The following is a 27,636-nucleotide window of genomic DNA, read 5'->3' as shown; positions in this document are numbered from 1 at the left end:
CCCCCCCCCCCCCACTAGAGCCCTGCAAGTTACATACATACAACAGGTATGATTCCTCTGCCCCCTTCCAGTGTAACACGCATGCGTCGATAGAAATCTACCTTATGTATCAGTCCCTTTTTATTTACACTCCCACAATGCCTTTCTTATAGTTGGTCTCGAGAGGACGAAAAGGAGAGGGATCGCTGTTGATCCGCAGATGTCTTGGATCATTTGCAGAAGAAAATGCACGAATTGTCTTCGGCCTTGTTAAAGGTCAGCGCAGCGTCGCCCGGTGCTTGCCATTCCCAGCCCGGCGTTAAACGTGAGCTCTACTCTGCTGTTCCGTCTCTTTTCTCACTCTGGTGCTAATCGTTTCACGTACGATCCTCGGTGTGTCTACTCAAAAGTAAGTGCTTTTAATCCCAGTTAAGTATCCGGAATTGTAGCCTAATTTCTCTCCTGAAGCGTTTGGGTGCAGTGCACCCAAATAACGCCTAGAGCCTCAGTTACTTACAAACAAACCGCCTCCGATCCGAGATATATGCGAACTGGGCAGAAACAAAAGTGAGGACAATCACGCATGTCTGTCCCTGCACAAAGTGTAAATTGCTTGCTCGTGCAACCTCAGATTGCATCAATTCCATGCAGGGAAGGAGAGGTAGCGTTTCAACTAACGATTAGTTTCGCTAATCAAAACTGGCTCCGTTGTTTATATTATGAGGAAAAGAAATGTCTGTTAAACATAAATATATCCCCCGTCCTTTAAAATGCTAATAACTCAGTGGGGAGACCAAATTGCAAGGGCGTTTCTTGTTGTGGGCTAAAGGAAGGATTTGACCCAGGAAAAACCTTTGCTCTGTACATAGTAGATACAACGAACGAAGAAGTCTGGAAAATCTGATTTCTGTTTTCTGGGTCGATCGAGAAGGGAGCCCTCTGTTCAAATTCCACTTGGCTCTTAGGTCTGTAATTTTTTTCCTTCTCGGTTTTTGTTTGGTTTTGCTTTTTAAAACTCAAAGCAGTTGTTGAAAGCTGCATTTTTATTTGGAAATTTGAGGGGGAATGGCAGAGACCGTTTATCTGTTTTCTTGCACATTTCCCCCCCTGAGAAACACCCCGTCTGAGCTGCTTTTTTGAACAAAGGCTGAGAAGACATGAGTATCTGTGTCTTTCCCCTTGTACTATGGGGTGTTTAAGTTTATAAAACCATGCAACATTGAATATATGTACAGAAAATTGTGTTCTTTATTATTGTGATGTGGGCAAGGCTCTTGTGGTGTGGGAAGACAGAATGAAGGGCATTTTGGATGCCTGCTCAGACTGAGGAACCTCAGTGGAAGGTACTACCTCTTTCATTAAACTGTAACATCATTCTTATGCTGCCTGATAAAGTTGATTGAGGCCCCCAAAAGCTTATGCATCAAGAAAGCTTGGTCTTGGTTAAATTTGAGCATGTCACAAGGTTCCTTTTTTCTTCTTCCTTTTTTGCTGCCAAAGGCTATATCACTGTGATTCTACTTTACACAGAGGAGTCAGGATGCCACAAATTCTGAGAAATGTTCTGTTCATGGTGTGTCTAGGGATATATGTAAAAATAAAGCTGGTGTTGATTTAAATGTGCCTTAACCTGCATGTATCATGGGTAATGTACTGCTTTAACTTTATATCTGTTGCACTTTATTGCTGTGTGGTAAAGTTGCTGGGTTGTTTTTTAATAAATAATTTTGTGTGAGTAATTGTATTCTATGGGACCACTTGTATTCTTGGTGCATGGGAGGCTTCTAGTTTCCTGGCCCCACAGCTGGACCTCCTGATGGCACCTGGTATTTTTGGCCACTGTGTGACAGAGTGTTGGACTGGATGGGCCATTGGCCTGATCCAACATTGGCTTCTCTTATGTTCTCTTATGTTCTTATGTTCTCTTTGTGCTCTGAGATGTATAAATGTATATAAATGCCCCAAAACATCTCTTTGCCTTTAGCTTTCCTGGGTATCCTATCATAAACAAAATTTATTCTGTCATTTGCTGGGGGATTATGAAGCTATTCTACATTCGTCAAGGAATACATTTGCCTCAGCTACTAAAGATTTATTGGAAGGAAAAATCTGGATTTGAGTGCTTTTTGGAGGGAAAGAATTACACTGGGTGTTAACCTTACTTCTGAACTGCAGGTAAACCATGGCTGCTTCCATCGTGGTCCGACGCTACCAGGGTTGGCACCACTGGACCCCACTGAAGTTGCAGACTGGATATCTGAGAGAAGCTTTCAATATACAGATGGGCTCTGCAGCCATGTATCCTCTTAAGAAGAAAGAAACAAAACTGTTGAGGAGACAACTCCCATGCGGCAACAGCCACGTGACCAAGAGAACTCTGCATGCCACACCACTTTGCTTCCAGGAAGTGATGCTCACTAGTGAACGATATGAGGTGCAGAGGCTCCCCTTTGCCCATGTTTCTGATCGAGATTTGTCATTCTTTGAGTGCCTTATGCCTGGCGGAGTCATCACTGATGAAGATGAGTTGAAACCCTTCAATGTGGACTGGCTGAAGACTGTGAGAGGTAGGTTACGTTGCAGTTTGACTTGAACAATGCTAGCTGGTTACAGGGTCTTTCTTTAATAGCACTCTGCGGGCCTCCTTTTTTTAAAGAAATGCATTTCAATGAAAAAATGACATTTTGCTATCACATATTTATTTTACGTTCTCCACGGAGCTCAGAATAATGGACATTTTCTCTCTTCTTCCATTTTATCTCAACAGCCTTGTGGGGTAGGTTAAGGTGAGAGAGTATGTCTGGCCCCAGGTCACCCAATGAAGTTGATCAGAAAGACCAAAATACTTCTTTAGTCACTGAGTAGTTAAAGTGGAATTCACTGCCAATGGACAGTGTGATGGCCACAAGCACAAATAACATTAAAAGGTGTTGGATAGATTCATGGCTACTAGCCAGGATGACTAAAGGGAACCTCCATATTTAGACACAGTAAACCTCTGAATACCAGTGCCAGGAGGCAACATCCAGGAAAGTCCTCATTTTCTATGCCCTGTTTGGTGGGACTGGATGGGCCATTAGTCTGACCCAGCAGGGCTCCTTTTATGTTGCCCAGTGTACTTCCTTGCAGAGCAGGGATTTCAGCTTTGATCTTTCCATTCATAGTTCTGCATTCTAACCAGTCTACTACACTGGCATTCACTTTTGTACCTGTGTACCATGTCTTAGCCTGCCTAATGCTGGCTGATTCAGAAACGTAGTGCCTTGGGGGGATGACTTGACTGAATGGGAGACATGGTATAGGCCAGCCACATGAACAGCTTCAAATATATATAAATCACATTTTGTTTATGTTACAGGATACAGTAAAGTGTTGCTGAAGCCACGGACAACAGTGGAAGTATCTGAGGTTCTCAGGTAATTTAAGCTGCAGTTGCATGAACTTAAGAAAGGTATGGAAGAGACTTGTTCAGGAGCACTTATCTTAAGTCATGTGATGCTATCCCACAGTTCCTGTTACCTTTATCTTCTCTGATGCACTTTGGGAGGAAGAAAAGCAATCAAATAGCTTTTGTGCGCATCAAATGCACAGTGCAGGAGCTAGACTATGAATCCTCTTTAAAGATGAGTCCTTATTTTCTTCAGCTTTGTTCTGTTATGAACAGTACAGGCTCTAAAGAGTGTTAAGGAGTTACCGGTATGTTGCATTTTGGAATGACTAGCTAGAATGGCCGTTAAGTCTTTAATACTGAAGGAAATAAAGTAATGTAAAATGGATTTTAAGGGGATGAAAGTTCCTAATGTGTACACATTGTGCCTCTGAAACTAAGAATTATTTCTCAATTCCTCATTCCTGGGGATTCTATGATAGACTCGTAGTCGATGAGTGTAGGGCTGTTACTATGTAGGAACATGGATGAACTTGTGTGGTTTTCTGCTCTACTATCTGAACAGTCAGAAAAGGAAAATCTTCAATGGCTTTGAAAAGACCCCAGGTACTAATTAACTAGATAGATCATGTGGTTCAAAATAACAAGTGACGTCTAGTCCTTTGGGGAAGCTAAAAACAGATTCTGCCATCAAAATGCTGCTTGCAAATATTTGACCTCTCAGTTTAAGTCAAAGGAACACGCAAGTGTCTCAGGGACAGTTCACGCATGCAGGCCATGTTGGGGGTTTTGTGTGTGTGTGTGTGTGTGTGACCACATGGCAACACAGTGTGAACTAGGCAGAATGTTGAGATAGCTGGAAGTGCTTCTGCAGTTTCAGCTACCCTTCTTCCATTGTGGCAACCACGAGAATCATTGCGACTGTCTAGACGTACTGCCCAGTTTACACTCCATGCAGCTGCAAACTCTCCCATATAATTTTGTTGGAAGAAAAAAGGATTTGTGTGTATGAGTGCACTCCCAGTCCTGCTGCAGAGTCACAGTAATCTGTAACCCCTCATGACCTATTGGTATGAGAGGTCTTGACCCATTATTTGAAAGCTACTTAACTAATAGTTCTTTTACCATGTATTTTAAAATTTCATAAAGTAAATGCAGTAGAAGCGACCAGTCTACAATTGCCCTTAGGTCTTGAACTGCTTTGAGGTTCACAAGCACTGAATGTTCAAAGGCATCTTTGCCCTTAGGAACAAGACCCCCATGGGCAAAATGTGTTCCCTTTCAGGTACTGCAATGAGAGGAACTTGGCTGTGAACCCTCAAGGGGGTAACACTGGCCTCGTTGGGGGCAGCGTCCCTGTCTTTGATGAGATCATTCTCTCCACAGCTCTTATGAACAAGATCATCAGCTTCGACAGTGTTTCTGGTAAATATCTTTTTGTAGGAAAATGGCTTATCTGGTCATCCTTTAAAGTTTACCATCCTCTGAAAAGTTCTTTTCTGGAGGGATAAGATGGAAGTTTACTGAACTTGGAAGTCCTGGCAAAATTGAATTTCTCCCCTTCTTCCCAACAACAAAAATGGGGGAGGGTGTTCAAAGTGCACATTATGCACATTATCTTGCTGCAGTCCTTACAACAGCCTAAAAAAGTAGGCCAGTATTATTCCCTTGTTGAAAATGGGGAGCTGAGGCTGAGAGAGACAGACTTGCTTAAGGCCACTAACACTGCAGTCCTCAGTGGAAGAACAAGATTGAAGTCTACCAGCTTCTTAAAAGACCAACCAGATTTCCCAGGAGTCAAAGCTCCCTTCATCTGCTTTGATTCTTGAAAGCTTATACCCTGGAAATTTTGTTGGTCTTTAAGATGCTACTGGACTCAAATCTCGTTCTTCTACTGCAGACCAACATGGCTATCCTCCCCAAACTATCCTAAGTAGAGTCCATTGACTTCAGTGACCTTAGAAAAGTATAACTCTGTGTTGTTGTTAGTGAGTTTGTTGCAGAGTCAAGATTTCATCTCCCAAGCCACATCTCATTTTCTTGCTTTTTAGGAACATTATGCCATTTCCCACTAGCAACAGATGTCAAGCCTAAAATAAAGGCCAGAGAGAGCTTACCTACTCAAAAGTGTTAGTTGAACACTGCCCAGTCACAAAGAACAAGGCTGCAATAACTGCTGTACTGCAAGAAATAGCATAGCATCTCTAGTGCTGGAGGTGTTACTGCCAGTAAATGAGAAGTGGAAGACCATGCAAATGAAAGCCAAATATGCCAAATAAGAAAGCTGCTCAGGTTCTGTTTGAGGTAGATAAATGGTTTCTGTGTTGTCAAGCACCTCATCTTCCCCTTCAAGAAGGGAAAGGACAGAGCCCTACAACCTGTGTAGGATTCTTTGGGTGGGGTACTGCACTATCAAACATGTACATTTGCATCACCTCTTAGGGCCTAATAATGTAGTCTAACAGGAGATTCATGGCTGATCCCGTGCAGTTTAGGGAAGGAATAATAGCACATGTATTTATTCAGCTTTGGAGCAAATACAAGTTTGAGGGGGTGATTAAGATCACAGTTCATGGGAAAAGGGCCTCTAGCCCCTGTGCTACTTCTCTGGTCAAATTAGTATTTTGTGTCAGTCAGGTGGGTAGCCGTGTTGGTCTGAAGCAGTAGAACAAAGTTTGAGTTCAGTGGCACCTTTGTGTTAAGAGTGTAACCTTGAAGCTTTGTTTTCAGGGATCTTGGTTTGCCAGGCTGGCTGCATCTTAGAAAACCTCAACCACTATCTGGAGCAGCAGGACTTCATCATGCCTCTTGATTTAGCAGCAAAGGGCAGTTGCCATATTGGTGGCAATGTGGCAACAAATGCTGGTGGATTGCGACTCCTGAGGTATGGCTCTCTCCGAGGGACAGTCCTGGGTTTAGAAGCGGTAAGATGGAAGTCTGAAAGCTGCTGCCTGTGTTTTGTCTTATTCCTGTCTGTCTGTGTTCACTGCCATTCAATGTGTGCCTTTCTCTTACTCTCTGAATCATAATCTCCTATTGTAGGTATGATTTTCCTGAGATTTTAAAATGAACCTCGCCTGTTCCATTAACATAGACTAAGCTTCTATTAGAATTCTGAAAGTAAATTGGATCACATAATCTTATTGTAGCCTGCTTTGTTCTATTTTAAGCAGACCTATGACTGATCGGTTTAAATGTGCCCCCTTCCAGGTGTTGGCTGATGGCTCCATTCTGAACTGCTTGGCATCTCTGCGGAAGGACAATACTGGCTATGACTTGAAGCAGCTTTTCATTGGATCAGAGGGGACCTTGGGAATTGTTACGGCTGTGTCAATCCTCTGTCCACAGAAACCCAAAGCTGTGAATCTGGCATTTCTTGGTAAAGGCATCTCTCCAGTTCACTTTCAGGTGTGCTGTTTGTAATGGCTTGTGCTAACACAGCTCTTTTGATGGTGTATCAGAAGACTGTACTTGGATGCAACAGTTTTTGAAGTAAAACTGTAGTGATCCTTCAGAGATTAGCTCTTATTACAAAAATGTGATAACTAGACCTGTTAACAAAAAAGTGGATGGAGGTGAAGGTTGATGTGTGCAAGGCAAGAAGAGAGAAAGAAATTAGCAGAACCAACCAGCTGCTTTTCATCAGTTAAAGAACTGCTTATCTGAGGAAGAAAATAGTAATTTTGTATGCATAGGAATTATAATCTAATTTTCTAATGGGTGCCATCTCTAAGATTGCTATTACTGGTGTTTCACAGTATTTTTGGAATGGAACACATGCTTCCTGGAAAATGTGCTGTGAAGAGAGAGCTCACTGGTTAGCTAGAAGTAGCCAAAACACAACCTGCCATTTTCTTCTTGTCCCTTAAGTGGGGCTTTGGCCTCTAGTACTTTCTGACCAAGTGGCTTCCTTTCAGAAATACTTTAAATCATGATTGCTTCACCACAGTTTTTAATTCTTCTGTCTTATTTTCTTTTTTGTGATTTGTTGTCTCTGCAAAGGTTGTCCAAGTTTTTCTCAGGTCCTGAGAACCTTCACTACCTGCAAGGGGATGTTAGGAGAGATCCTATCTGCATATGAGTTCATGGACAATGAGTGCATGGAGCTAGTTAAAAGACATCTCAAACTGGTCAACCCAGTGGCAGGTACTTAAGTAGTCATGCACAAAACCTACTGAAGGAATTCCATTACCAATTTAATTTGCCCAGGCATCAGATTTCCATAAAACTAATGGCTGAGTTGAAATATACCAGTTGTGGTATATAATCTAGGTTCTGGTTACACTGCATCTTAGGTTTTGTATTTTTAAAATTGCACAAATAACCTGTGCGTACATTATTCACTTGGAGAAGTTCTGTATCCTGCCATTTACATCAGTGTTTTATAAATTCTGTTATACTAGAGGAACAGGGGGAAGGGTTGGTATACCTATGAGCATCCAGTGAGCGACCATTTGTATTAAAGGTGATTATGGGATTGGTAAGAATACAAATGCTGTTCAGGCACAAAAAGGGTTAAAAATATTTCATGAATGCAGATCTCATGATCAGACATAATGCCTATTGAGGTACATATTCCTGGCTCAGAGTGAACATGCAGTGAATTTGCTCAGACATGGTAAATTTCAGTATGACTGCCACAACTCTCAGTGTTGATTTCAGATTTATTGATTCACATTTTGTTACTTGTTTTTGGCAGTGCCAGCTGGGACAGTTCACTAGGACTCTGTGACAAGTGACCCCACTCATCTGTTTATTGCTTTTGCTATGTTTAAAAATCTCCTTTAGAGAATTTCTTTTAAAAAAAGAAAAGACTACATTTAGCTCAGTGATGTCACTTAGTACAAAGTCTTTTCCTCCTCATTTGATCTGACCCACTGGGCAGGATTCATTTTAAGAAAATCTGACATTTTAGATAAACATTAGCAATTTCTTCTTCCTGCAGTGGAAATACTTCAAATGAATTTTGAACTATGGAACTGATGTATGCATGGTACAGGAAATTATAGGCAGTCACTTGTGCCCATATTATACACATTTTAAAACTAATGTTACATGCATAATACAAAGATTTATACTAAAAACCCTGAAGGATTGCCACCTGCCCTCTGGCTAAGATTATCTTCTGATGATTTCCAGAAGTCAGGTGAATGAGTACCAGGGACAGTGCCTTTTGTAGTGGTGCTAAAGTCTCTGGAGGTACCTCTCCACAAAAGTTCCTCTGGTGTTTGGCTTTTGTGCCAGACACAAATGCTATTATTCTCCCAAACATTAAGATGAGCACCGTTGAGTCCGACTCTTCGCGACCCCATGGACCACATCACGCCAGGCCCTCCTGTCTTCCGGCGTGCTCCGGAGTTTGCTTAATTTCATGTTCTGTCTGTTACCATTTTTAAAAAAACATTCTGCTGCTGATTTTTAAACAGGATGCTACTGTTGCATTCCCTGACCTGGATAGCTCCTTGGCTAGCCCAATCTTGTTGGATCTGGGAAGCTTTGGCTCTGGCCAATATTTGGATGGGAGACCTTCAAGGAATTCCAAGGTAGTAACATGAAGACAGGCAACGGCAAACCACCTCCAAATGTCTCTTGCCTTGAAACCCTATGAGGTCACCATAAGTCAGCTGTGACTCAACGGCACTTTCCACCACCATCACTACTTTTGCATGGTTTCTGTAGTGTATATACGTTTTCTCGTGCTTCTTTATGGGAGTGATTTTGTGGCATCTCACATATTTTATTGATTCTTCTAAGTTGCCTCGAGAGTATTTTATTGAGAGGGAGAATATGTATTTTGAATCGTCATCACAATGTATTTCTGCTGATTGTGACTAATTCTGCTCTCGCATTTCCAGAAAGTCCATTTTATGTCTTAATTGAGACTTCAGGTTCTAATTCTGCCCATGATGAAGAAAAACTGAGCAACTTCCTGGAACATGTCATGGCCACCAACTTGGTGGCAGATGGAACTTTGGCTTCAGAAGACAAAAAAATAAAGGTAATTTCCCTGCTCCACTGATGTACGTGTCTCAGCAGTCTCTTCTGAATCTGAGCTATGAACTGATAGATGTTCATCTATTTCCCCACTGGTCTCAAACTGCTGGATGTTCAAAGGAAAAAGCTGTAGCTACTGTACTGTTCTCTGCTATTTAATACTGCTCATGTTCTGTTCAGTTTTTGGCAGCCCCATTTCATATTATTAATTAGAAGACTAATTAAAAACCTTTAAGTGAGGATTTGGCCTCAGTATTAAGCAGCAGGAGTTAAACACCCTGTCTGCCATGCCATGAAGTTCTTGTATGCCACCCTGAGCTCCTTAGAGAAGGCATAGGATGAAAGTGGTAGAACAGAATAGACATCTTTGAGGCAGAAATCAGGTGTGTATAAAAGGTGTTCATAATCATCTCTTTGCCTCTTAGCATGTACTAGAAGCCACGTGTGTTTAAGGTTTGTATTCAGCAGGGCCTTTTGTGTCTGTTTGTGATTGGTATGTAATCCATGGCAGCAGAACTGATAAAGTTGTGACGATACAATGCTGGTGGCCTTCCCAAACAGCTTGCTGTGTTGGGTACAGTTTGGTTAAAAAAAAAAAGGTGTTACGTAAGTGTTGCTTATGTTGAAATTGTATCTGCTTTCTCTTTTTGACACAACAGAAATAAGATCTCATACAGCAAGACAGGAATTCTGTATTCTAACAGCTAGACATTGCTGCAAGTTAAGATGGGGCTGAAAAGCGTTTGGTGATCTTTATGAGGCTGGAAGAGCAGGAATTCTGCATGACAGAGAAGTTGACAGTTGCAAAGGCATTTCCAACAGTGTTAAATTATCTTTTGGTGAATCATTAAATTCAGAGCAAGTTCACAGTAATTTGAAGATCAATGAGTCCTTTTGACCACCCACCTATGTCCCAGCAGCATGAAAGGCTAGTCCAGTAGCATTGCTAGCAATGGGCCATTTTTCCGCAGCCATTCACAGGGAATGTAAAAAAAGAAATCAGATTAAATCAGATCCATTTTGATTCCATCTAATTTGCTGCTTTGGTCAACAACAGATGCTGTGGGCTTTAAGGGAGCGGATCACAGAGGCCCTAGCATGTGATGGATATATTTACAAATATGACATTTCCCTTCCTGTGGATAAACTTTATGATCTGGTGACTGACTTGAGGGCACGGCTGGGCAGAAGTGCCAGGAGTGTTGTGGGCTATGGCCATCTTGGTGAGTTGGAGAGCGTGCTTAAAAGCATCCTTTATTGTTTCATATTTAGGGTAGCATAGTGGATAAGCTGAGAGACTGACCTTGGTTCAGCTCTTGTTTCTCGCCTCAGGACCAAGATAGACATGACTGCCCCCTCCCTTAAAGGGACAACCTGACAAGATTTCCCTCCTCCCTTGCTAGCAGTAGCATGATCAGGGGCCAGCTGTTTACTCTGAGGTTCTTGGAGAAAGGGTGGGCTAAAAATGGGATAGAAATTGTACCTCATTTATGTATATTTACCTCCCTGCTGCATTGTGACTCATACCTTTGAGTGGTTAAGGGGCAGTCTGAAATAGTGCCAGAATCTCTGGCTTTAACTGGAGAGCAGGTAAGATCCCTGAGGACTGAAGAAAGCAAGTCTACCCCTTGAAAACATGGAGTGGAAATACGAAGCACTGTTGGATAGCACAGCCAGCTTACATTTCTGTTTTGAAACCATCCAATTCCCAGCTCTGGTTTCTTTTGGCAGGAGATGGAAACTTGCACCTGAACATCACAGCAGAGTCTTATAGTCATTCACTGCAGGAAGCCATTGAACCCTATGTGTACGAGTGGACATCCCAGTATTGTGGAAGTATCAGCGCGGAACATGGGCTGGGTTTCAAGAAGAAGCATTATATCCACTACAGTAAGCCACGGGAGGCTATCCTTCTCATGCAGCAGTTCAAGGCCATGCTGGACCCCAAAGGCATTCTAAACCCTTACAAGACATTACCAGTCAAGGCTGAATGATGCTGCCTGCAGGGAAAGAATCTGCAATCTTTTGATGGATGTTTTCTAGTACTGCACTTGTCCCTAGCCGTGAACAAAATGTGAAGTCACAATCTGAACTGCAGGTGTGCATTTCATTTGCCTGAGCAAAGGAATTGCTGCACTCCTAATCTTGCCTGCCAGATCGGAAGTTCTGGACAGACTGGGAAGCATCAGCCACTTGATTTTCAAAGCTTGGCATTTCTCTTTGTTCCTAAGGTTTTGTTCTTATAGATGCAACTATTAAAGTGCTGTGGAGCTCCATGGGATGGTCCAAAGAGTTGAGCAGGGATCATTTAGATGAGAAAGTCCCCATCATTTGCATACTGCATAGCATATACAACAGAGGTGTTAAACATGCGACCCATGGGTTGGATCAGGCTCTTGGAGGGCTCCTATCCAGCCCGCAAGGAACTGGCTGTCTCCTGCTTCTTTCTCCAGTTCTGCTGCTGCGTCACAACTTGCTTTACCAGACTCTCTCAATCGCACAGGAGAGATAGATAGACAAGCTTCTGTTCCCTGCACTGGCTGAGGCTCCTCCCCTCCTCCTCCCAGAAGGAGGGAGGGAACAAGCCAGAGCTTGCTTCCTGGCCAGGCTGCCTCAATCACACAGGAGACAAAGGCAAGCCTTTCTTCCAGTTTGGTGTAGTGGTTAAGTGTGAGGACTCTACTACCGGGTTTAATTCCCCACTCCTCCACTTGCACCTGCTGGATGACCTTGGGCAAGCCATAGTTCTGGCACAGCTGTCCTTGAAAAAGAGAAGTTTCTGTCATTCTCTCAGCTCCACCTACCTCACAGGGTGTCTGTTGTGGGGAGGGAAGGGAAAGGAGTTTGTAAGCCACTCTGAGACTCCTCTGGGTAGTGAAGGATGGGGTATAAATCTGGTATCTTCTTCTTCCCCTTCATTGGCTGAGGCTCCTCCCCTTCCTCCTGCCTTGCTTTGCGCAGCTGCCTCAATTGCACGGGAGGAATACAAAGCACCTTTAAGACCAACAGAGTTTTTTCAAGGCATGAACTTTTGTGTGCCTTGCTATATTGTGTGTTTTGCTGGACTGGTTATGCCAGGACTCTCCTGGGTGCAGCTGGGTTCTCCTCCTCTTTTTCGCTGTATTCATGCCCTCATGATCCAGGCTTTCTCAGTAGGAAAGCAATGTGAACTATTTAGATGAGGAATAACAACAAGCCAGTGAGCTGAGAGTGTGTGTCAAGACCAAGTTCACCCAGCACGTTTCCTTGGTAGACTGTGGCTTTTGAACCTAGACTTCCTAGTTAGTAGGCTCATACTGATACATTGCTGTCTCTCTATTCTTGTACTGCCTCATAGGAATTTTAGTTATTTCTCTAGGGAAGACTATAGTTTTGTAGACAAACACATAGCCCTCCGTCTGTGTCAGGATGCCCTCTCATGTTCTTTTTTTGTTATAATTTTTATTGCTTTTATATCTAATACTACATACTACAAACTACAAATACAGAGTAGTAAGGCTCACTAATATCCTAATTTTTGCTTTTGATATTTCCCTATTAATTATGCTTACAGTATATTATTTTACTTTCAAATATCGAGTATTCAAATAAAAAAGACAAATATTAATTACTTATAGTAACACATATGAGCAATGTTATGTATTATGCAAAGATTAACAAAGAAGAATCTCAGGTCTTCATTTAAGTGGCTTCTTCCCTTTACGTTTCTTCTTCTTCTGCCAGGGGATTTTAACCTTATATGATCTAGGAGAAGCTGCTCCCATTTCAGAGTCAGAGTCAAAGATCTCACCCAACGATACAGAGGTAGAGGAGGAACTGTCACTGCTTGTCTCCAGTTCGCTTTCTCATGTTCTTCACCAGCACACAAAGCAATTTATGTACAAAAGCTCATAATGTCCAGCCATTCTATGTTTTCCCTGGATCCTAGGCTCAGAACACTGAGCATGAGATTTCTGTAATGAATTTCAAAAAAACAAAAGTAGGTTTGCAGCTTACAGAGACACACCTGAACAGCGTACTCAAGATTGCTACAGCACAGACATTTTGATGCAATCATTCAGACCAAGAGGTGTCAGTTATCAGAGTGTTTCATAAAATATTGCAAGAGTACTAATGTTTTAAGCATGTTTCTATTTAAAGTTTAAAAAAATCTTCAGTTGTGCTTTGTCCTTCATAAAGTTTATATCTCCGTTACCTGGCGTTACATTTTATGACACACATGGCCCGGCCGTGGCCTTTCTCCATCTCCACGGGCTTTTCTCTTCAGGAACCACTCTTTTAGAAATGCCTCAACCCCACTCTCTGCTTCTCCCCCTCCTTCTGCCCTGTTACCAGGCAACCACTCACCCAGCCTCTCTAGGAAACAGCTCCCTCTTTTTAATAATAAATTATTAATTTGCCAAGGCTTACAGTAGCTTCTCTTCTCCCCAGCCATGTAAAATAAAACAGCCATAGGTTTGCACAGGGCCCTAGAGGAAAGGTAGACATTTTGTACATTGAACTGTAAGTGAGCAATGAGTGTTTCACCTTTTCAAGGAAAAATAGAATGTATAATGCAAGCAGTAATACTGTGTTTTGGTTTTGTGTCTTCTAGGTTTCAGTGCAACCTGCCTTGGTAGATTCCTTGTCCTTTTCCAGATTCTTAAATAATGTCTAAGCTTACACTAACATATAGGCATCATGGCATTATGACTCGTATGTCAAAATTGCCTGGTGCTTACTTCCTGTGAAGCAAATGAGTGGTCGTGGTGAATTAAAAGCACAACATGAGTAAGTGAGGGCTGTTGAACTTTCCCCTGAATCCCTCCTGAATACACTTTCCCCAAGCAGATATTCCCTGAGTGGAGATGTACATAGCTCAGGCACATGCAGAAGGTCCCAGTTGCAAGTCCAGTCATCTCCAGAGAGAGGACCTCAGATAGTGGGGAAGATCCTCAGACCCTGGAGAGCTGCTATGAGAGTAGTAGATAATACCAGGCTAGAAGGACCAAGGATCTGAACCACACTTTCCCTGTACAACCTCTACTGTATAAGGCAGCTTCAAGGCTGTAAGCAACACCTACTGTGAGAAAAATGGGAAAGAGGTGGTTCCTTGGAGAAAGTGCAGGCATAGAAAAGCTTTACAAATTCCCCACTGCCTGCCTGTATCTTCCATTGTACCTTATGGATTGCATCTCCGTTTCATCCATTTTCAAGCTCATAGTTTCTAGGAGTTGACTCCTATGAGCCTGTTCTGACAATGGGTAGAGCCTTGCTCTGCTCCTTTCTTCCACTGGTGAAAGACCCCCCACCTTCTGCAGAAAGAAGTCACAGCAGCTGGCAGTTTTGCAGTGCTTTAATTTCAGTTTGACAGTATCATCATAAACATTTTTGGGGAGTCAAGGTTTGTTAGACAGGGCTGGGTCTCATGTAGCCCCCTCATGGTAGCAGGGAGGAAAAGCCCATGTTGTGTTCTCACTCCCAGCTCTTTTCACCTTCAGCAAAGCAGGTGGATGCATGTAGCTGCTCCCCCACCTCCACTGAATTTCTTCCCGGATCAACTTTTGACCTATTCAGTAGATGGGGAGGGTTAAAAATAGCATGTCCAAATCCCTAAGATACAAATACATAAATGCAAATACAAGCATAAGAAATTCTGACATTAACAATTGTTTTGGTTCAGGAAAAAAACAGCTACATGGTAGCATATTTTCCTTGGAGGCGATAGGGTGTAATATCGAACCAAAGTTAGCATCATGGGCTCCAACTTTATCTATTTACTTCATTTATAGCCCCATCTACCCTCCCCGAGACTTGAGACAGATAACACAATATAGAAAACAATTCTTACAGGACAAGTTGTCCGATAACAATCCAGTAGGAGTAGGATTACAGAAATTAGAGAACAATGCAAACAAAACTCCAAAGAATGACATGCCATAAACAAGGATGCCAAGAGAGTTTGGGGTCCACACTTGGAGAGCAAAATTACAAAGAGAGGGTCATTAGCCCATCACTGCGATCAGGAAGAATGTGCATTCCTTTGCCAAGTGTACTTGCAATTTGTACATTTGTTTCTTCCCTTGCATTTCCAGTTCATCAGACCAAGGATGAGATGTAGACTGAGAGACTTGAGGACGGTGTCAGAGAGTCATCATTTCCTGTAGGTGCACACATTTTCGTCTGGTATTGTTTCCCTGTTGGCTCCAGTTTAAGTTTTGTGGTTATTTAAAAACCTGCAATTGTGTGACAGCAAGCTCTGGTTATGAGTTCACAAAGGTATGTAAAGGCTTTACGTATGCAGAAGTGTATTTAGAAACCCTGAATAAGCCAGGTTTGCAAATGGGGAGAAAGCCACATACATGTACACTAATAGAACCTTTACACAACTTCAAGTGAAAGAGTGCAGGTCCAGGGCTGGAGCTGCTGTCGCGATGCCATTGCCCCTTCCCTTCCTACACACATTGAGCCTCTTCACCAGAATGCTGTATGCGAAGGGGTAGAAGACTCTCAGACATTCCAGTCATGTTTACTGGGAGCCTGCCAACCTCATGGAACTGAAATTTGTCCTACCCTGTGATCCTCCTGATACACGCAGTCTTCATGTTGTGTGAACAGGTGTGACTAACATATTTACCGTATGTTTATAACTTTGGTACAGGTGAACTGGCTCACATTCATGCATGCTGAGGCCGTAGGTGCATCTTTAATATGCTCTTGTTCACACGATGACCATGCACTCTGGGAAGATTGCAGGTAATGCTTGTTCATGTTATGTATGTTTGGTGATTGTAACATCTCAAAAGGACTAGCATCATGTAGGTACACTTGTCCATTTTTCTATCCCATTATGATCTTTGGTTAAAGGTTTTGCAAGGTTTTACAATTGTCTGAAAGAACTTCTGTGTTATATCACCTGCAGATCTCTGAACAAGCTACCATCTATATGCAACCACAAATGTCATGGATTTAGATAATGCACAAGTGGTAGTGGGACAAGAGATGTGTGATAACTTGTAGGCATTTCATTCAGCTACCCATGCCTCTGTAGTCCTGATGTCTCTCATCCTCTCTTTAGGACACTGGCACCAGACAGAGGTGAATTATCTCTATATTCTGCCATGGTAGATATCATACCACAGACATGATTACCAGGGGCTGGCACCACTTCAGTGCCTGTGCCTCTGTATATGCAATGCCCATGGATGACTGTGTGACATGGCTATGTTGACTGTACTTCTTTCCTACCTCTCATCCATCAATGCCATATTTTCACACAGATACTTGTTAGGGTATAATTGAAACAAAGAACCTTGAGTCATGTCTTTTTATGAGTGATAGCATTTATTTTCTACAGCCAAAGGCGATTACAATCAATTACAAACACCATAAAACAAAATCACAAACGACATCATTACAATAACCCAGATCTAAAAGTGCTTATCAAGTTGAAACATTTCATTTTTCAGGTACAGCTTTAGCCCATCTTTTTATGGTATCTTGGGATAGCCAAAAATTGTGCAAGATGTACACAGCAAAAAACAAAGACTGAAGAAAAGAAAAGGTGGGCATGCCTGTGATGGGAGACAATCCATGCTTCTTGTGTGCAGGGTTGGTCCAGTAATGAGGCCAGGTGAAGCAGTGGCCTCAGGATGTGGATTTTGGAGGACAGTATCCTCTGGAGAGCCAGTCTGGTGCAGTGGCTAAGAGCGGCAGATTGTAATCTGGAGAGCCGGGTCTGATTCCCCACTCCTCCTCCTCCTCCTCCTCCACATGAAGCCAGCTGGGTGACCTTGGGTCAGTCACAGCTTTCTCAGAGCTCTCTCATCCCCACCTACCTCCCAGGGTGTCTGTTGTGGGGAGAGGAAGGGAAGGCAATTGTAAGCCGCTGTGAGACCCCTTTAGGTAGTGAAGAGCGGGGTACAAAAACCAAGTCTTCTTTTGCTGCTGCTGCCATCTCACCCTTGCTTCTGCCTCTGCCTGCCCCTTCAATGACCAACGGTCATTTTATTTCTATGTGTGGTCAGTAGAAAGGGGAGGGAGAAGACAGGGAGCACAGACAGGTATTGTGAAATAGACAAGAAGTAATGCAGCCAATTAATAACAAAACATATTTTATTGGGGGTATGTATTTTGTCATGACTTGCCGATAAAAGCTGGGTCTCAGTTCTATAAAATAAATATTTTAGAAATGTGGGACATAAGATTCCTTGGAAGAGGAGTGCCATCGCTAAGAACTTCATCCCACTTATATGGACCACTGAAAACTGAGCACCTTCCTATCAAAAGCAACAGACTCAGCTTTAGGGATAGCTTTAATTCTACTGTTCTTCCCTCATTTGCTCTGGGTTTGATCAAGGCAACAATCTCCCACTGTAAATACCACCATGATATTATTCCGGTGCCATTTGGAGTTGCATGGAGGTAAGGCTTGCAGAGCAAAATTTAATGGTGTGGAAATAGCTTTCCGCTCCACTGGTTGTTGAATCTGACTGAAAGCAGGCCTGGTGGGAATTTCTCAGTTATTCAGAACTCTGGCAGCGTAGTGGATGCTGTGTTGTCAAGCAGAAATCATCCCCCTCCCCTTCTGCACCATTACCATGAGTTTGGCAACTGTGCTGGCAGAAGTCTGGTCCTAAAAACTGGCTGAAAGGAAAATTCCCACCGAGCCTGATCTATACCAATTAAAAGTTGACCGCAAGAGACCAGAGACCTGCTGAGAACAGGTAGCCTTCAGCATGGGTGCAGCATGCCTGGCCATCTTGTTCAGCACCCAGGGCTAGGACAGTTCTCTGCCCAAGCAACCAAAGCAAGCCCCTGAGGTACTGGCAGTGCAGCATAGAAAATGGCAATGGTCATGGCTTGTGCCTTGCACCACCTGCTGGACCAATGCAGCCTCACACCAGGTCCTTTGGGTTGCTGGCAGTGCTGCTGGTGTTCAGCTGTCTCCCAGTTTATCTTGCCAAGTACAATCTTCATTGCCTCACCTCTGCATTTTGTTTGTTGGCACACCAGCATCTTCACAGGCTGTCATGAGCCTAGGCCCATAGTAGTGTGGCCTACAGGCTCTAGGGAGCTCCAGGGAAGCCTGTATTAGAGTAGCTATCAGGGCCTACATTTCCAAGGTCCTCTCTGGACCCTGTGATTGGTTAACAGGGGGTTTAGAGGGAAAACTTACACCGGCAGAGGAGTACAGGGTGGTGTCTGGGAAGAACTGATAAAAGGCCTTGCCCAGAGTGGGAGGTGGTTCACTCCCAGGCAGCAGAGCTGGTGAAGCTGCTGCAGAAGGAGGGATCCCTCATCCAAAAGGAGTGAGTCAGTCTGAGACCAGGGGCCTAGGGAAGGCTAGGACAGTATAGTCAGACATGTTAGGGTTTCTTATTTTGCTAGTTTACCTGCCGTTACTGTGCTCATTTTTTGTACACATTATTGAATCACAGTTATTGTTAAATCTCTTTAATAAAAATAGTTTGTTACTCTGCCTGGGTCCTCCTGCCTCATTTGGTCACTTATAAGGGAAACCTAATGGAAAAGCAGTGCATAAAGGGGTAGGGTGGGTGCTCTGGGCACTCCCGAGGAGACCCATACTAGAGTGCTGGCAACCACTAGAGAACCTTTCTAGCCACTGCAGCGACACAGGCAGATATGGCTTTTTTGGCACTCACCCCAAAATGGTTGCCTACACCTGGTACAGACAGTGCTGGGCTAGTTGATCTGTTGTTATATCTGTAGAAGGGATGTTGGAAATGTTTGTGTTTACAAGGTCTGACAATCCAGTCATTATAGGGTTAACTTGTTTACCTAGTATTGCTATTGACCTGGAAGGGAAACCTGGCAATAGAGCCAATGGGGGATTAGCCCGGGAAAAGTAACTTCTGTTGTGATAAGTGATTGGTTATTTGTTCCAGGTGACTTCCTTTCTAGGGGTCGAGAAGAAGGACAGATTCTCCATTATCTCTGTTCTTAGTGTGTGACTATGTGTTGAACTATAGGCAGCTTAGAAAATGTAGCTCTTAGATGTTTTGTTTATTTCTAGGTTTCCTGTGTACCTTTTACCTTTAGAAATAAAGGTTTTTAAACGCAAAGAAATCTCTTTCCAATAGAGCAAGATTAGGCTTGCCAAATGTGCCCGGGGGCGGGTAACCCCCCGCTTCGGAACCCCCGATTCCCGCCCCGCCGGAATCGTCTGGTGACGTTGCGGCAGCGCGCGCGCGCACATGCGGACTGCTCCCGGACGGGACGCGGACTCCCCCGCCGGTGAGTGAAAATTATTTGGCAACCCTAAGCAAGATCCATTGATACTCTGAGTAATTTAAATACTTTTGACTATTTTACAACAATGTCACTGCACACATTTCAAATTTCTAACAGGAAGAGACAATATGCAACCACTGGTTGGATCCAGTGGAAGTGTTTGTGGAAGGAGTTGCCACCAGAATTGCCACTTTCATCCTAGACTTTTGAGCCTGGCCTCTTTCCATTTGTTCCTGGGCACATAGCATTGAGGCCAGTGGGATTTCTGCAACAGTAATAGCCTTAGTGAGGGGAGAGCTCTTGATGCTTGAGCACAGCTGGTGCTTCACTAGGAGTTCAGTTTTGTTTATGGAGATATATAGCTAAATAAGTTCTGATATCTTGGTAGGCTTGTCCCATGACAGATCCCCACAGACTGTGTTCTCCCAGCTAGTTAAGAATAAATAAAGAGGAAAACGATGGCCATGGGTACCTGCACATGGACGTTGCTGACAGTGTCCTCACTGCACTCAGACAATGAGGCCTTTGTCCTCCTTTTGCTGATTGAGCTGCTGGCTCAGGGATTTTCCCCCAATCATGGAACATCTAGAGAGCCCAGTGGGTCAGAGGTAGAGGGGAGGGGAGGGGGCCTGAGAACTGGAACATGGCACATAGAAGAGGAGAAGGAAGCAGCTGAGACTGCATCTACCAGGAACGTCACATTTAAAAATGGCTACAAGGATTCAGATGGACAAAGATTCATGTCAGTAACTATCCGTGGCTCTGAGAACCAAAGAGGAAGGAGAGAGCAGCTGGAAAGGAGCAACAGGTTGGTAGTTTCATGCTTTCTTTACTCTTGAAGTCTTGATCTCTTTTTCTTTATTCCCATTTACTGTACTTTCTCTGCTCCCAACAGCCTAACATTCCCTGCTAGGAAGAAGGCAGAAGGGACTGCGTGCAGTGGGCTTTGCTCATATTCTGCCCCCCCATCTTTGCCACCCGACAACCCCCCCCCCACTAGTGCTTTCATTACTATTGTGGTTGCAATATGGAACGCATCTGTACCCCACCATGTAACTAATTGTAAGTGAAACTGTTCCTGCCTACCATCACTGTGAGACATATCATCCATCTAACCAAGACTTTAAAAATTGTTTTCCCCTAGCAGTACCAAAAATATTTTCTCCTAGCGGTACGATTCAAGCACCTATCTATCTATCTTACTATTTTGGAAGCAAGGCTATAACCAACCATCTTCAATGCTCTGCTGTTTTGTGAACATTTTGCTAAGTAATTAAACATTCTTTGGAGTCTTTGTGCTTCCCCTTCTGCCTTTCTCCTTCTGCCAGGGCAGGTTTTGTCCCTGCAGCAGGGCTATTTCTGTCTCCCCAATCTATTACATGTAAATGGGATATTGCCCATCGTTCAAATGAAGACTTCAGAGTATCATGCAAGGGTGAAAATGCCCGTGGAACATATCTGGCTAGCTAGCAAGAAAAGGACCTTAAAATCGTGTTTATTCATTAAAATATTTATATTCCATCCCATCAAAGGGCCTTGAAGCATCTGACTTCAGAATATCCCCCTCACACATACATACACAAAACCCCAGGCACAGCACAAAGACAATTAATACAGAAAAAAAAATTATAGCCACAATATCAACCTGAATAACCACTGTTACTGAATAGTAACATCAATTAACCTCTCTCAAAGCCCCTCCTAAATAGAACTGTTTCACACTGCCCCATAAAATTTGCCATGAAGGGAGGCTTTCTGGCCCAAAAGGACCTCATCCACGATGAGACATCCTTAATTCCTTTGGGTGGGGCACAGAGAAGAAACTCCTAGGAAGGCCAGAGTTGCAACACAGGCTCCTCTCAGGAGACAGTCCTTTAAATGAGCCAGACCACTGAATTAGGGTCTGGGAGAACCAGGTTTGAATCCCCACTCCACTCTGGAAGCTTGCTATGTGACTACGGGCCAGTCAGTCTATCTCAGTGTTTCATGGGATTGTAGTGAGGACCCCTGATGCTATTAGCCATTCTAAAGGGAGGGGAAGATGTGTCCTTTCAAAACCTGTCTTTTCCCCTTTAACAGCTATGGGATTCTGATACAGATTAGAAAAAACTGAGTGGAAATTGAAGGGTTAAGTCTCTTCTTCCCTTTCTACACCACCTGAATCCAATTAGTGGCTACAGCCTTCAGGGCCCATTGAGAGGATTTGGCCAGAGCTATTAAAGGGGATTAACATTTCCTTTGTCATGTACAACAGACTGATGATTACAGTATATCAACTTGTTGTGGGTGCTAGTGTTGTGCCAGATCCAGCAGTATGTTGTGGTGCAGCAGGCCTGAAGATTGGGACAGTAACGTCCCACTGAGCCTGCCTGCTGCTTGCCCCTTTGTTACAAATCCCTTTTGAGACAGGCTGCCAACAGTGACTTACAGATTTTTACATGCTGATTCAGGAGCAAGATTGGAGGATATGACTCTGCCCTCTTTCCATGTTTCTGGAATGACTCTCACTTGTAAGACTGAGTTCAACAAACTGATTAGGGGGTTATAAAAGATGCATAGGGATGCCAGCCTTCAAGTGGGACTTGAGGATCCCCTGGAATTACAGCTCATCTCCAGACTACAGAGATCAATTCCCCTGGAGAAAAGGGATGCTTTGGAGGGTAATCTCTGTAGTACTGTACACCACAGAGGTCCCTGTGTCCTCCCCAGGCTCCATCCCCAAATCGTCAGGAGTTTCCCAACCTGGATCTGGCAACCTTACCACTGGCGGCCCTCCATCCCTCACCAGTGGCCAGGGGGACCTAGCAGCCCTAGCACTGCATTTGGCATTTGTTAAAGAATTCTTCTGGGTAACCATCCTTCATTATTTTTTATTTGTTTATGGTATCAAAACGATTTCCTAATCCATGAATTTGGCATGTTCAGGTGCCAGAGTTCTGGCAAAGGTTTGTTCTAGAATGTTATCTATATTTTCACTGACTAGCTTGTCTGAGATATATTATGTCGCAAAGGTTCAATCAGCAGAATTAGATGCATGTGTCCTATACTAATGTTTTAATGAGATTACTGTAATACGACCATATTTCTTGACAGGTTCACTTTCTATCCATTTTGCTGCCTTTTTCAGAATTGTCAACACTTTTGGAGTCTTTGCCTTTCCCTGAAATTTTTCTAGATTTCTTGAACTCAGTTTCCAAAATTTTAATTTTGTTAGCTGTTCCCAGTTGCTCTGCCTCACTTTCCCCCCTGATGCTGTGCTTATACATTTGCCCCCAAAGTCTTGGGCTTACACCAGTGAAACTGGCCTGCTGCTGAAAATTTGGTTTACGGTCTGGTTACAGAATTTCAGCTTCTTGAAGGAATTATTCTTTAACCCATGGAGGCTGCACTGTGGCTTCCCCCTAACATTTTCTTTCCCAGCTGCAGTCGTGATGGGCTCTCGCCATTTCCCTGCCCGGACTGTCCTATTTGAGAGGGAGACAAGTGGAGTAACATACCGAGTGCCAGCATTACTCTACATCCCCTGCGTTGCTAAACTGCTGGCTTTTGCTGAGGAGAGGCTGAGTGTTGATGATGCTCATGCCAACCTGCTGGTGCTGAGAAGAGGCACCTTCTACAAGAACTATGTGGAGGTAAGACAGTTTTGCTAAAGCAATGGGGTGGGGCCATTGGAAAGCAAAAAAAGGGGAACGATTCTCAACATCGTATCAGTCTCTGCACCACCTTTTACTCATTCTTTAGCTGTTGCCCCTATAATCTATTTATTATTAAGAATATATTTATTTTATTTATTTATTTATTCTTGGGATTTATATCCCGCCCTACCCATATGGCCCAGGGCGGCTAACAGCGGCCAAGCCGAAACAAAACATAAAATACATTAAAACTTCAATAAATACAAGCTAAAATGGTGCTCTACAGTACATGATAAGGTTCATTTAAAGTTCATTTTAAAATCCAAGATGGTCGATGACTCTCATTGGCGGCCGATGGAATAAATGCCGGAGCGCCGGGATGATGTTCCTCCTCAGGCAACATTTTACCCCCATCCAAGGCCAGGTAAGTGGTAAGTCCGCCACAATGATGGTATAGTGGCGGCGACGGCGGCTCCTACTCGAAAGCCTGGCGGAAGAGCTCCGTCTTACAGGCCCTGCGGAACTGCACTAGGTCCCGCAGGGCCCTGATCTCCACCGGGAGCTCGTTCCACCAGGTAGGAGCCGCCACCGAGAAAGCCCTGGCCTTGGTTATCTACACTGCCTCTTTAGAGTCCTGTTCATGGGAGCTTACAGATTTAGAAAGCACAGTACAAAAACAAGCCATTAAAAAAGCAAACTACTATACATATGCAGCATAAAACTGTACATATAGCAAAGACCATTAAAAAGCTGATAGGATAACACCTCCCCCCCCAACTAAAAGCCTGGGTTAAAAAAGATATGTTTTGGCCTAGCACCTAAAAGGAAATAAAGTAGGCAACAGACAAGCCTCAAGTGCGAGGGCCTTCCAAAGATGAGGTGCCACTACAGAGAATGTCCTCTTTCTAGTCAGCACTCGTCTTACCTCTGAAGGTAGGGGCACAGAGAACAGGTCTTGAGAGACAGATCTTAATAGGCGGACTGGTTGCTGAACTTGAAAACAACAGTCCTGGAGCACCTGGTATTGTGAATCCTCTACCTTAGACTGCGCCTGTGTACCATCCCTAATTGCTATACAATTGCTTAGTATGGATGGAATTGCAGGAAAGAGAGAGTATTGTCTTCCTGCTTGCCCTATGCAGAGTCTGCAATTATTTCATCTAGGCAGGACTCAGACATTAGGCCCATTAAATGTCATGTAATACATTTTTGGACAGATTCACAGAGTTGGCACTGTGCATATCAGAGGATGGCTGACATGTGTGAAACAGCCACAACAAACCCAACACGATACAGGCAAAGCTTTCTGGACAACAGGTCAAGTGAGTATCAGTGGATATAGTTTGCATATGCCATTGCTAACCATCAATCAATAAGTAATCAAGATATCAGAGATCTAGTGACATACACACATGTGAATCAGCTGTTCACAGTCCATCAGTACAGGTGATTCAACTGGAGCTCCGCTTATTATTCCATTCTTTAACCTCCCTTTTCCACTTCTGCATAGACACTCTTCTGTAGTGGGTGTGGGGCTGAGCAGTGAACTGGGAAGTCCCTACTTTGAATTCTCTCCTGTGCCATTAACTCTGGCAAGATGCTATTCTCTCATCCTCAGTTGCCCCTTCCACCAGTCTATAATATGAGGATAATAATAATGAACTCCCTTACAGTGATGCTGTTGTAACCTCTGGTTACCTAGTCAAAGCCTTGCTCTCTCTCATATCTTTACTCACAGAGCAAAATATTTGGCAGCAGGAACACTGTTCATGCTTTTGCATGTGATCAGGAAAATGAGTCACAAAATGAAGTGGCCTGGGGCGTGAGGGTTTGGTCCCAACTGACACGACTCAGACAACAGCGTGTGTGAAGGGCCCCTTTTTAGTTTTACAAGTGTCACTGAAAAGTATGTGTTCCTCTTGACATCTGCTTCTGCACACCATGGTATTAATGGACACTGCTGGACCTTCTGATGGCACCTGGTATTTTTGGCCACTGTGTGGCAGAGTGTTGGACTGGATGGGCCATTGGCCTGATCCAACATTGGCTTCTCTTATGTTCTTACGTTCTCTTATGTTTCCTCGGTTATAGCAAAATACCTTGATTATCTTGTGGCTCTTTTCCTTGCTTTAGATTCATTCCTTGATCATACAAACAGAGTTATTGTTTTAAGATAAATGATTGTGTAAAAAAAAACCCCAAACAGAAAACTGAATAAGAACGTGAGTGATATCTGCTAAGCTCTTTCATTATCTATATTTACCAGTGGGAAGATATGCGGGCTCTTGAAACTGCAACTCTGCCACACCATCGGTCCATGAATCCTTGCCCCATCTATGATGAGCTCACCGGTGTGATTTTCCTGTTTTTCATTGCTGTGCTGGGCAGGACCCCTGAAGCCTTTCAGATCATCACAGGCCAAAATGCTGCACGCCTCTGCTATGTGTCTAGTTCAGACCAGGGCATCAGCTGGAGCCATGTGACTGATCTCACCCAACAAGTTATTGGCAGGACCATTGAAGGTAGGAAATGTAGAAGCTAATGTAGGGCATGGGAAGAGCAGGGAGCCCTCAGATAAGAGACTGATCCTGATGCAACTGTTTTCATTTTGATACAGATTGGGCCACTTTTGCACTAGGGCCTGGACATGGCATTCAGCTCAAGTCCGGCCGTTTACTGCTGCCAGCCTACGCTTACCACATTGACTGCAAAGAATGCTTCGGGAAACTCTGCAAAACAACCCCACATGCTTTCACCTTCTACAGTGATGACCATGGGCAGAGCTGGGACTTTGGTGAATTCATCCCAAACCTGCAGACTGTTGAGTGTCAGATGGTGTCTGTGGATGAGGAGGACGGGAGCAATGTGTTGTACTGTAATGCCCGGAGTCCCCTAGGCTTCCGGGTGCAGGCACTTAGCATGGATGACGGAGCAGTGTTTCAATCAGGGCAGCTGGTGCAAAGGCTTGTGGAGCCCCCTCATGGTTGCCATGGCAGCATCATTGGGTTCCAAGCTCCTCTTTACTATCTGCATCACAACCTCCAAATGGTTCAGGGAGAAACATGGCCTGTTAAAAGCTCAGACCTCTTGACACAGCCAAGTATACAGAAAATAAACCAATTTGCTCCTGCTGCTGGACCTTGGACTTCTCTCTGCAGCCGATCTCTGTACCACCAGCTGGAAAGCCTTGCATTATCCAAAACATCTAGTGGCCACCACAGCAATTTCCTTGGTCTCATCTCCTCAGGCACCGTACATACAGAATACGAGCAACATCATACAGACACTATTTCTGAATCAGATTTTAATTTCCAAATCCCAACTTGGGTTATCTATTCCCATCCAACAAGCTCCAGGTCCCGAGTTAACCTGGGGATTTACCTCAGCACATTTCCCAGGGAAGCTGACACCTGGACTGAGCCTTGGGTCATTTATGAAGGCCCCAGTGCCTACTCAGACCTGGCCTACATCGAACTGCCCTACTCAGAGTTCTCAATAACTGGGATCCCAGCCATAGCCTTTGCCTGCCTGTATGAGAATGGGGTACGGTCCCCCTATGAACAAATCTCCTTCAGCATGTTCACACTGCACGAAGTTCTTCAGAACATCCCTCTGACAACTTCTTCCTCAGGCTTGAAGCAGCCATCAGGTGGCAAGAAGAGTTGGTGGAGGACTTGTGTCGTCTCTTAAAGCTCAAGACTGAGGTGAATACGTTTTATCTAAAAAGTCACAGCAGATGAGAAAAAGAGGCAAAAGGAAAATGGTGCCATATTGCTAACAGCAGATTTATAGATAGGTTGTGGCAACATTACTGAAAAGATATGCATTTTTTACTTTGCAGCTTTCCTAATCTACACTCAACACTCAGGGGTGGCTTATATTTTCCTGGACTCACTGAATATCTTCCCGCTAAAGGAATCAGTGTCATAAATGCAATGAACATGAAGTTGAGCAAACTTCAGAGGACAGCAGAAGACCGGAAGGCTTGGCGTGATCTGGTCCATGGGGTCGTGAAGAGTCGGACTCGACTGTGCGACTGAACAACAACAAAAGGAATCAAGCTTGTGCATGCCCCCTAATTGGGCACAGCTGCATCCATGATAAAGATGAACTATAGTACATGCCAGACACCACTGCAAATGAATATAGAGATTTCTGCAGTCATAGCACTTTGCTTAGGAGCAGGGGTCATTTTGTAGAAAAAGAGTTGCAGGAGCTCATTAGCATAACTTATTAGCATATGCCACACCCCCTGACATCTCCGGAAGTGTGCACCAGCCCCTCTGACAGGCAGAAGCACCTGGGATCCATTCTTTCCCCCCTTTCCCTTCCCTTCGCCTCCAAGTCGGGTGAAGGAAAAGGGGAGGGGAGGATCTCAGGCGCTTCTGCCTGATAGAGGTGCTGGCG

General features: G+C 43.9%; 2 protein-coding genes across 2 annotated transcripts; both read left to right on the top strand.

Annotated features, from left to right (window-relative positions):
- Window positions 1-102: 102 nt before the first annotated feature.
- D2HGDH (D-2-hydroxyglutarate dehydrogenase) lies at window positions 103-11,821 on the top strand. The gene is made up of 10 exons (XM_015416066.1): window positions 103-388; window positions 2,155-2,546; window positions 3,338-3,395; window positions 4,653-4,792; window positions 6,098-6,291; window positions 6,578-6,746; window positions 7,370-7,513; window positions 9,223-9,365; window positions 10,419-10,584; window positions 11,093-11,821. The coding sequence occupies exons 2-10, from the start codon at window positions 2,162-2,164 to the stop codon at window positions 11,353-11,355; spliced, it is 1,662 nt and encodes a 553-aa protein (XP_015271552.1). The 5' UTR covers window positions 103-388; window positions 2,155-2,161; the 3' UTR covers window positions 11,356-11,821.
- An 11,204-nt stretch (window positions 11,822-23,025) lies between these two features.
- Window positions 23,026-26,919, top strand: NEU4 (neuraminidase 4 (sialidase)). Its single transcript, XM_015416052.1, has 4 exons — window positions 23,026-23,226; window positions 25,496-25,751; window positions 25,847-26,329; window positions 26,477-26,919. The coding sequence occupies exons 1-4, from the start codon at window positions 23,026-23,028 to the stop codon at window positions 26,917-26,919; spliced, it is 1,383 nt and encodes a 460-aa protein (XP_015271538.1).
- The last annotated feature ends 717 nt before the right edge of the window (window positions 26,920-27,636 follow it).

The sequence above is a fragment of the Gekko japonicus genome, unplaced genomic scaffold, assembly GCF_001447785.1.
Source record: "Gekko japonicus isolate JY-2015 unplaced genomic scaffold, Gekko_japonicus_V1.1 scaffold300, whole genome shotgun sequence".
Classification (NCBI taxonomy): Eukaryota; Metazoa; Chordata; class Lepidosauria; order Squamata; family Gekkonidae; genus Gekko; species Gekko japonicus.
Note: the sequence above shows the minus strand (reverse complement) of the source record. Positions and strands in the feature narration are given on the sequence as shown.